At 65.5% G+C, this 10528-nt stretch overlaps 1 protein-coding gene and 1 long non-coding RNA gene across 12 annotated transcripts in view; one reads left to right on the top strand and one right to left on the bottom strand.

The window, feature by feature from the left end:
* Positions 1-10528, bottom strand: part of UNKL (unk like zinc finger) — a 37475-nt gene that overhangs the window by 2185 nt on the left and 24762 nt on the right. For 3 of the 11 annotated variants that reach the window (XM_045461778.1, XM_045461780.1, XM_045461781.1), the window contains 5 exons: positions 10157-10298; positions 2384-2476; positions 1676-1903; positions 874-1076; positions 515-772 (listed from right to left, as the gene is read on the bottom strand). In XM_045461778.1, coding sequence (XP_045317734.1) covers positions 515-772; positions 874-1076; positions 1676-1903; positions 2384-2476; positions 10157-10298 — 924 coding nt within the window. Of the gene's footprint in view, positions 1-510; positions 773-873; positions 1077-1675; positions 1904-2383; positions 2477-5642; positions 5720-5811; positions 5834-6682; positions 6883-10156; positions 10299-10528 lie in introns of those variants that run through there. The other 8 variants (XM_045461789.1, XM_045461779.1, XM_045461784.1 and 5 more) reach the window with 8 other exon arrangements.
* On the top strand, positions 5956-7899 carry LOC123589545. Its single transcript, XR_006708383.1, has 2 exons — positions 5956-6327; positions 7557-7899. It is a non-coding gene; the product is annotated as an uncharacterized LOC123589545 (long non-coding RNA).

Raw genomic sequence — 10528 nt, 5'->3', positions numbered from 1 at the left:
CTGCGGGGCGAGACCCAGGTGACCCACCGGCAGGACCGGGGACGCCCCGGAACAAAGGCGGGGGTGGGAGATCCTTCACGAGGACCAGGGAGCTGAGCTGCCGCACCAGCGTGGGAAGGGGTGGCGAGGCGGGTGGCCGCCTCGCTGGGCTGGGCCCAGATGGAGGCCCACACCTGTGGCCAGCAGGCGGGCTCACGGGACTGGGCTCATCAGATCCCTGACCCGGGACCAAGCCCAGCGGCCAAGAGGGCAGCCGGAGCTGGAGGGGGAAGTGGGGAAGCTGCACCTCAGACCAATGGAGGGAGAGAGTGCGCGAGAGACAGGGCTCTGGAACCTTCAGACGCTCCAGGCTCTAACACAAAGCCCTGGCCTGGAAGGGGTCCGTAGCTGAGTGCAGAGAACACCAAGCGTGGAACAGGCCGAGGTGCCACGGTGACTCTGGAGGGTGACTCCGGACCGCGCAGGGCAGGGCCGGCAGGCGGGGAAGGAAGAGGGTTGTGGCCCCCAGACTCACCCCATCCACGGCTTCCAGATCCAGGCGCAGCCGAGTCTGCAGCGAGTGCAGCTTGGGGAGGGGGGTGGCTCCGAGGTCGGCACAGCGCGGCAGCCCCGGGAGCAAGGCACCCGGCCCTCGACCCTCCAGCTCCTCCCGCAGCCTCCGGAACTGGGCCTCCACCTCCTCCTTCTTCTGCAGCGCCAGCTGCCGCGCGCTGTCAGCCGCCAGCGCCCGCTCCTTGGCCTCCTTGGCCTCCCGCTGCCACGCGTCACAGGCCTGAAACCCAGGGGGCTGCGCTGTAGCGGCCGGTGCAGGGGGAGCCCGCACGCGCCTGCGCCTGTCCCGCCGGCCCTGCGCCCCGGCCCCTCCCGGCTCACCTGCTTCACCTGCTGCCAGGACTCCTCCCACTGCCGGATCTTCCTCTTGGCCTCGTCCAGCTGCCGCCTGACCCGGGCCAGCTCCGCTCCACTCGGGCTGGCGCTTGAGGCGGGGGCAGGGCCGGCGTTCAGGATGGGGGACGGGCTGGGAGAGAAGCTGCCGGAAACAAAGTCCCAGATGCTCCCGGGGACGCCGTTCAAGCCTGAGTGTGGACAAGACGAGACGGGAGAGGTCACCTGCGGGAGCGCCTCCCCGGCAGCCTTTGGGGCTTGGCAGACAAGGACGCGTGCCCCAGATCTTTCTACCCGGCCCCTGTCCGGCTGCCTGGGGGGCTTGAGGCAGACAAGGGAGTGAATTTGCAAGCGTCGCATCGTGTGCCGCAGCGGCATCAAACTCTGATCCCTGAAACCCGTTCTGCCTCCAACTCGTGAGGACCCCAGAGAGCCTGGGGTGACACCTACTGATCTGTGTTCGTGACATAAGAAATTAAAACGATACTTAAAAATACTCCTTTAAAACGTAGCAAGTCACGTGAAAGAACGTTTTCCAGGGAAGAAGCACCGTCCATGGTTTCTGCCTGTCTGTGCTGCCCTGGGTCTCCAGTGACGTCCCCGCCTGAGGCCCTCCACCGCAGGCGAGTGACAGCGGGGCCACCGTGTGTTGTCACAACAGTGTCTCAGGGTCCCGGCCACGAACAGGCCAGGGCTTCGTGCCCTGAGGCACCGCCAGCGAACCCGCAGACTGGCCAGGGAACCCCCTGGGACGACCGCACCCCACCGTCCCCGCCAGCGCCCGGCTCACCTAAGGAGCTGTAGGACGCAGCCGAGGAGCCCAGCGCCCCGGGCTCCGACGTGAGGGCCGGCGGCTGCTGGGGGGGCGTCATGGCCGAAGAGACGAGGGGCCCCGACAGAGACTGGGAGAGCGAGCTGAGTGGGGAGGCGGACACTGAGGGGGACGACAGCAGGGAAGGGGAGCGGGGCAGGCGGCCGGGGATGGTGACAGGTGCCGAGCCCCCCGGCGACCGCGGACCTGCACGGATCGGAGGAGCCGAGTTAGCGGGAGGCACTGACCACCAGACACGGCGCCTGGCCTCCAAGCTGGGGGGTGACCCCGGGGGGGTGGGGCACACGGCTGGGGGCCAGGGGGGCAGCCACCGTGTGGGCGCGCCCTCCTGGCGCAGTGAGCTCACGGGCGAGGGGTTCGGCGGGGGCTCCGCGGAGGCCAGACACCTGCCAGGCCCTGCCCAGCTGACCCACCCGCCAGCATGCTGGTCCTGGGACATCCGGGGACCCCCAAGAATGGTTCATTTTCACAGCAGACGAGGCAAACGTTTGGGGACATGGTGTCCCAGGATACGTGTGCCCACAGCAGCTGCAAAGATGGTGGGAGGCTGACCGCGCACCGGCGTGCTGGGAGCACCCCCTCCAAGAACCACTGAAGGGCTCTCCAAAGAAAGGGCCCAGCCGCCCCAGCACGGCCCTGAAAAGAGCAGGGGGTCAGCACTCCTACCTGCCGGTCCCAGGTCGCCCAGGTCATGCTCCTCCAGCTCCTTATCTAGGGGTGCGAGGCTGACATCGCCGGGATGAAGATCCACAGCGGGGCCTGTTAACAAAACACGGTGTAACCACGGGGCGACCCCAGAGCCTCAGTAGAGAGCCCACGGCACTAGGACAGTTTCTGGGGCCCACGTGTGAAAGAGCAGAGGAATGGAACAACGTGGGGCCCCCTGGAGCCCCCCGACTTCCGAAGATTTCCTCGTAAACCCTCTCCTGCAAGCAGGGTCTTCTCCCTTCACCCCGGCCCCACGTGACACGGCCCCGGCTCCGAGCTGCTGAGGTCAGGCCCACCAGCCCCCAAAGCTGCCAAGTTCCAGCAGCCGAGCGGCCAGAGGACCTGGACAGCGCGCAGGCCATCCAGCGAGGGCCGGGAAGGCCTGGTGATTCCCGCTCCCGGGACACGCGCTGGGTCCACAGAAGACCCGGCGGCGCTAAAGGCACAAGTTCACCTGCACCAGCACCCGTCCCAGAAGTAGGTGGGCCTTTCCTGTGTGGCTGAGCCCTGTCCCTGAACAGCCTGCCTGCTCTGGGTCCGTGAGCCAGGCTTCTGCAGCCTTCTGCCTTTTTCCTGCCCCCAGCCTCCTAGTGCAAAGTGTCAAAAGCGCCCTGAACCCCGTGTGACAAATGACACCAAGTCACAACCACCAGAGAGAGACGCCATTGCTCATCTCTGACCACGTCCAGCCCTCGGCTGGGCCCACACTCCTCTGACCACATCACAGAAGCAGCCGTGCCAGAGACGTGCCAGGAAGCAGCAGGCAGGCCAGGCCTGTTTCAAACGACCACGTTACAACCCGGGAGCGAAGGCCGAACCCGCCAGTGACTGCGGAGAAGCCACCACCTTTCAAATGAGAGGCATTTACCATGATTACCAGAGAAACGGGGGGGGGGGGGGGGGGGGGAGAGACAGGACTTGCGGAGAACGTCCCAGGAGCAGGCAGGTTCCCGAGGAGCCAGCTGCGGGACGCGTGCGGACTTCAGGTCCGGCCCCAGCTGCGCTGTCCCTTCCCTGTCTCTAGGGCTGCTGGGCACCACTCAGCCCGAGGGACCCACTGAGCTGGCTGCAGGGACAGCCCTTCACCAGACACTGGTACTTAGCGGCCCCCTGCTAAGTTCACAGAGCGCGGCAAGCACATCTGCCGTCCACGAGCCACTGGCTCTGGCCTCTGCGGCGCATGAAGGGGACACGTGGGGACCCAGTGTCTGGGCAGGAGAGCACTGCGCTGCCTGGCGAGGTCTGTCTGTATCGTCACCACTGCCACACCCACTCCACAGCCACAGCCAGGAGCAAGAACCCCAGCCCGCCTCGGGCCTGCCCACTCCAAAGGAAACACTCTTCCAACAGAGATTTTAAAGACTCGTGAGGGACTCATCCCGAAAGGAGGCGAACGTGAAGAGTGGCAGCTGGCCCGGGCACCCCCATGCGCCGGAACCCCCAAATCCCCCAATCACTCTGAAGAGCAAAGAGGCCAAGGCCGGGAGACCCAGGGAGCCCACTGCGGCACCAAGACCCCCCCTCCGCAGCCCTCGCGCTCAGGGAGACACCGCCCGCCTGTGGGGCCCGGCCCCCACGGGGGGCTCCCAACGCTTGCTTCTCCGGCCTTCCTTTATAGCAGGTGCCTCCGGCCGGCTCGTTCTTCCTGACGCCCAGGAGCACAGGGGCATCTGCATCCAGGGGCCGCCCCGACCGAGCACCGACTCCTGCGTTCTCCCGGTTGGGAGCCGGAAGTCCAGACCAACGTGCGCACGGCTGGGCTCCCTCCAATGGCGCAGTCTAGCTGCTTGGGGCTGGCGGATGAACCACCCCACCCTCCACCTCCCGTGTGGGCTCCAAAGTACCTTCTTATTCAGACCCAAAGCACACTGGATCAGGGCCCAGCCCGACGACCTCACTTTACCTTGACTGCAACTGGAGAGCCTGCATCCAAGCAGTCGTGTTCACAGATTGGGGGGTGAGGGGGGTCAGAACAGAGACGTATTTTCTGGGGGCACGTAATTTACCCCGCAATAATGGGGGCCATGGACACCCCCGGCAACCATCGTGCTGGGTGCCCCCCTCCCTGCCCCAGGCAGACCCGTCTCCCCTTGCCGTGAACGGCCCGTAGGGCCCACTTGCTCTCAGGCCCACCCCTTGCTGACCAATGTCCGCTTTCTTGACCTCCTACTTCCCCCTCACTACAAACCACTGCCAAGCCATGCCAGCTGGCACCCATGCCCCCGGGCCCCGGTCAAAGGCAGCCCACCCTCACACCCGGTCCCTCACCCTCCTCCACTATGGCCGACTTCTCAGCGCTGGAGGCCTGGCCGGTCCCATCCCGTCCTGTCCCTGCTCCACGAGCGTGCACACACACGCACGCACACGCACACGCGCGTGCGCGCGCACACACACACACACACACACACACCACACACACGCCTGGCTTCAGCAGCCCTAACCCTCAGACACCGGCATCTCCCAGCAAGGGCGCCTCACCACCTCCTACCAGGGAGAGGACCTACTGCCTCACCAGCAGCTTCTCAAACTCCGGGGACACGAGGGCCCAGACACTGAGCAGAAGCCAGGAGCCCTCGGCCCCTCCATCCTCCCTGAACCCTCGCTGGCGAGGGCCCCAAGCTCCAGCCATCTCTGCAGGCTGCCCCTCGTCCCCCACCTGCACTGTCCCAAGAGTGACCTTTCTAGGAGGCCAGCCCCGCAGGTCGAGTCCTACTGCCCACAAAGAACATGTCCCTGGCATGCTGGTGGACACTTATGGCCGGCCAGGCTCCTCCCACCCCAGCCTCTCTACCCTTCAGCTGATGCCAGGCTGCAGCCAGGTGCAGCCTCCAGGGGCCCCGGGGGTCCTGGGAGACCGTCTGCTGGGCCTCCAAAACTCGCGGGGCTGTCCCCACTCCATGCAGCACCAGGTGCAGGGCGCCCTGCCCTCCCCGCCCCCCAACACTACACCCCCTGCTCTGCCCCCACCTGTCCACCACCTGCTCTGCCCCCCCTCCCCTGGCCCTGGCCCCTCGTGCCCCCTGAGCCTCTGGCCCGGACTTGCAGGCCGGCCAGGCCTGACGACACGGATCTAGCTTTCAGCACCTGGGGTCTCAGGAGGGGCTGACGGGTGGTGTGCTTTAACGCCAACAAAGTTCCAGAACCACTTTCTGAGTAACAAAACCAGAAATGAAGAGACGGACGAGGAAAACAGGCTGAAGCAAAAGCTTTTCCTCACCTTGAAAAGACCCAGCCTTATCACACTCCCCGACCCCCGCCCCATGACTCAGCACAAAGAAGCCCCCTGGCCCAGAGCGACACGGAGGAGCCAGCCCCCACCGGACAGCGGCCGCGGCCAGGGTGCCCTGGCTGCTTGGGTGTCGGCGGTGGTCCCACGCCTACTGCACCTCTCGGCTCTCTGACTCAGACCCAGGTCTTCTGGGATGTTCTCTTCAAGGAAGAGCTGACTTTCAAAGAGGCTTTAACACTCAAGATCCAGATGAACCGAATTACGTAAGCTCTGCCTCTGACCCAAAACCCGCCTTGCCCAACTGCCAGGAACCGCCCAGATGTTAATGAGAAATCGCGGGAGAACTGCTGAGTAACGGCCCTGGCAAAACCCCGACCCTGACATGACACAGCACATCCGAGAGGCGACGCGGTCCTTCGGGGTCAAGGGACGCGCAGGGACAATGCACACAGGACAGAACGGGGAAGCCCCGACGCCGGGCGCGCTCCTAACACGCGCGCCCGCCGCGGCCGGGATGCCCTCACCCCGCAGGCCGATCTGCCCTGACCGCACGGTGAAGCGCCTGGCAAACCCACCCACCGGCCTCAATTTCCGACGGTGCAGCCGACGGTTCTCGGCAGGACAAGGCAGGAACCCGGTCCTCGCCGTGGAGCAAAAGACCCACCTCGGCTAGGTAACGCGGGCCCCCCTCCCCCGGAGAAGCCCTGCGGCGCGCCCACGCAGGGGACCAAAGGGCGCCTCTGCCGAGCAGGTGCCCAGAAAGGGGACGTTCGCCTTCGCCTCCTCGCAGAGCCTCCGCGGAACCCGGTGCTGACCCCGGCGGTCCACTCTCGGCCCCGGGGGCGGGCGACCGGAGCGGGTCCGAGGAGCACCTGGAGAGGAGGAGGTGTGCACCTGGGGAGGAGGGGGGAGGGCGAGGGGTGGCGCGCCTGGGGAGGAGGCCCCCGGGGGAGCGGGAAGGAGCAGGGGGGGGGGTGGTGGGAGACGCACCCCACCTGGGGGGGTTGGCACGTGGGGGTGCGGCGCACCTGGGGAGGGGCGGTTCGCGGGCCTCGCGGGGAGGCGCGTCGAGACAGGGGGTTGGCTCTCACCTCGCCGGGGGTGCACAGCCAGTTCCGCATAACGACGACCCGCACCCTGGCGGCGCGGGGCTGACGATGCTGACTCACCGTCTACCGCGCCGCCGCCGCCGATTCAAACGCAGCCCGCTCCCCGCCCTCCCTGCGCCGCCCCGCCCCCGGGTGACGTAACCCTCAGGTCCGTCCCGCCCCCGGTGACGTAAGCCTTACGCCCGCCCCCGCCGGGCCGCCCCGGGTGACGCAACCCTCCGGCCAACCCGCCCACTCCGCCGGCCCCGCCCCCGCCGCACCTGTCGGGGTGCGCGCCAGCCAGCAGGTGTGCGTGGGCGGCCCCGCCGCTCGGCGTCCCGGGCGGGAGGGGGGGGCGGCCCCACCCCCTGGCCCCCTGTGTGGCCCCCAGCCGGGCGCACAGCCACCCCCCCTTCCCCCGTCACCGGCCCTGGCCCCTCCCGGCGCCGAGCCCAAAGCCCGGGTCCTGGTGCTCGCGGGGGGGCCTCGCCGGGCAGGGCCGCCTTCCTTCAGGCAAGGAAGCATCTTGGTCCAGGCGGAGCCGCTCAGGTGAAAACGCACACGAGGCAGCGGTCAGGGCGAACAAGCCATGACCCCTGCCCTCGGAGGTCACGGAGAGTCAGCTGCCCACAGCCCCGCGGCCACCCCAGGCCACCAGCTCCGCAGGGGACTATTTTCACCGGCAGCCTGCTCATAGAGACAAAGGAAATGGCCTCTTGTCAAGTGGCCCTGAAATGACTCCGCTAAACCACCGAATACACAATTAGTCTGCAAACAGCACCTATTTATTTTAGAATTTACTCGTTCTTTGTAGGCACTGCATTAGTAACGATATAGCCTGAACCAGACTACGAGCAGAAAAGGACCCGGTCTACACCCGCTAGGCCCTAGGTAGGTAGAGCAGGCTCTTGGATCCAGGCGCCCCTGAGCCCTGGGGTCCTCGGCGGCAGAAGGACAGCCCGGACGGGCCCTCCGGGGAGCAGAGGGCAGCTGTGAGGAGTGTGTCACTTCTCCCAGCTGGGGCCCCTGTTAACTGGCACATGATTTGACTGGGGATCTCAAGAGCGTGTTCAGAGAAAGGAGGCCCCTACTGCCGCAGCAGCTCAGGATTTAGCAGCAGCAGTTTTCTGTGAACAGACCGTGTTGATCCCGAACAGGAATTGATCTCCTCGCCTCTGGGCACTTGGTTCAGGAAACACTTCTGTCAATGAAAGAATGAACTGCAAGATGGTGACGCGTGGAACCAGGCAGAGGCCCCCGTGGGTCACCACACAACCCCAGGGGGCACAGGTGCATCCAGTGCTTTCGCCCGCTCAGGTGAGCAGAGCGGAGGTCGGCCTCTCCTGATTGGTGGCAGGGACTTCATTCTCCTAATTACTTTCCCGCGATGCTCACACTTGACTGTTACTACCCTTAAACTGGGGACAATAAGCCTTATTTTTAAAAACCGTGTTTTTTACACATAAAACACAAAACAACAAAATGAAGCATGCCATTTATACCAATGGCTTTCCGGCTCATTTCCAGGGAGTAACCAAGGACTCCTGTGCGCAGGCGCCCCACGCGCCACCCAGACGGTCCCCCACCGCGTGTGAGTCAGCCAGGCGCCTCGAGGCTAACGCGCTCTGGAGGAGCCCTTCAGACACACACAGTTCGGATCTCCGTTCTGTGACCACGAACTGTTCGGCTCCCTCGAGTGGGCAGGGAACCTGCTCAGAGGCCAGGCTGGCTCCGGCTGCCCTCCTGCTGTGTTTTGGCCCCAAGTTCAGACAAGGGCAGAGTGACCTCAAGCCTCCGCCCTGGCCTCTGCTCTCTGCCGGTGCGCGTGAGTCTGAGGGCTGAGTTCTCAAGCCCACCGGCCAGGTCCAGTGCACGCAAGCCCAGCACGTAAGCCCAGAGGCCTCTGGGGTTCAGGGGTTCAGGAAGGACACCTCGCTCCACCCCAATTCCACGTCAACGTAAAATAACACACACGTGCCTGTTTTTGCTTAAAAGAGAACCCGCACGGACGCACCCTACGAAGTATGTGAGGACTTGAACAAACTCCCCTAGTCTAAGGCAGAGCCCGGGCAAGAGGCAGTTTAGTCTTCACTCCTACGTGGACAGGATTTCCACAAAAGACCAGCACAGGGAAGCTGGTGGGGCGGGGTGGGGAGAGGAGGCACAAGAGTGTGCAGGGCAAGGAACTGAGGTCAGGGCTCAGAAACACCAGCAGGGGGAGGGGTGGTTTCATCAAGGACACCCTGTCCTCAGAGGGCTGGGCAGGCTGGACTCTAGAGGGTTCTTTGGCAGTCGGAGCCCATGCAGGAACGCTGGGGCCGTGCGGGAAGACGCGCCTGGCCACACAAGGCCCCGGGGTTCCAGAATAAGGCGGCCCTTTGCAGCTCAGAATGAGCACTGGGGTGGTAGCCTCGAGCCCCACATGGGTAGAAGTGCCCCAAGAGGCAGCCGCGACACGGGTAGCAAGGTCAAGCACGCCTGCCCGGCATCCCTCACATCAGCACAAGGGACACCAAGTACTCTGACCGAGCCCAAGATTTGCCGTCTAAATGGCCACTGAAAGGACACCTCTCCTCCCTTGCCTTGGCTGCCGTCGTCCCCACCTGCGTCTCAGCCACGACCCCACGGCCAGTGGCGTGACTGGCGTCCACAGGTGCTGAGGCGTGGAAAACAACGTGCGTGCCATCCTTGGCTGTCGGCAACGGACAGTTCTCTCCGGGCGGGAAATACCACCCTGGGCCTGACCACGTGGCCAGCTCTGGCGTCAACGTGGTGCCCTGACGTGGGAACGTGGGCGGAGCCGGCACCCGCCCCGCACCAGGAAGGAGGTGGACAGGACGCGTGTACCCCAGGGAAGACCGCTCCGCAGCGGCCTCCCCGGCCTGCCCGCGGCCACACCTGCCCAGCCTGCCCTGGCGCAGAGGACGTGGAAACGCCACAAGCAGAGCCCCTGCCGGGTCTCCCTCGGCCGGGACAGAAATGCAGGTTTTGGGGAGCTCAGCGACGCAAGCGTCCGCAGCAGCCAGACGTGGCCTGAGGGGCTGGGGGCCGGGTCTCCCCCCAGCTCCGTGCCCTCCCCTCTTCCCGGCTCTCAGGACAGCCCCTCCCCTCATCGGTCCGCAAACCCTCTAGGACTCCCAGGGGCTAAGGGCCCCTCAGCCGTGCCGCTGCCCTCGGCTGCATCCCAAACCCCTCCCACCCTGGTCTTGGTGACCAGGGGCCACAGCCTCGGCCCAAGGGTCCTGGTCCCCTCTGCAGCCTGTGACTCCCAGGGACGCAGGGGCGGGGGTTTCTAGGTCATGGGCAGTACAGCCAAGTGACAGGTGACCGAAACACGCGTGCAGCGGGTCCTGAAAAGATACAACGTAAGCGCAAAGAGAAGTCGGGGAGCCACGAGGGAAGTTTTAGACCTACCTGGGGCGGGCTCAGGCGGGTGGGTGCGGGGAGCCGAGGGCAGGGCGGCCGGGGAGGAGCTGCCGGAGCCGGCGCTGGACGCCACGCTGGAACCCAGGCTGGGGGCGAGCGGATGAGCCCCTGTGGACACCGGCAGGTGGTTCTGTGCAAAGACACACGGGGTGAGCGGGTGGGCACACACAACGGCCGCCGTGAGGGCGCAGTGACGGCGGACCCGGGGGAGAGCAGAAGGGCGCAGGGTCACGGACGGGACGGGTGTCCGACTTCTATCCCCAAAGCAAAACAGAAGTCCGACTCTTCCAAACGTTCTGGGGGGGCTGTAAAGGCCGAGTTGGTTGCAGTCAGCACGACAGCTGCAATCAAGATTGGCTG

The sequence above is a fragment of the Leopardus geoffroyi genome, chromosome E3 (assembly GCF_018350155.1).
Source record: "Leopardus geoffroyi isolate Oge1 chromosome E3, O.geoffroyi_Oge1_pat1.0, whole genome shotgun sequence".
Classification (NCBI taxonomy): Eukaryota; Metazoa; Chordata; class Mammalia; order Carnivora; family Felidae; genus Leopardus; species Leopardus geoffroyi.
This window is presented reverse-complemented; position numbering and strand designations above follow the sequence as displayed.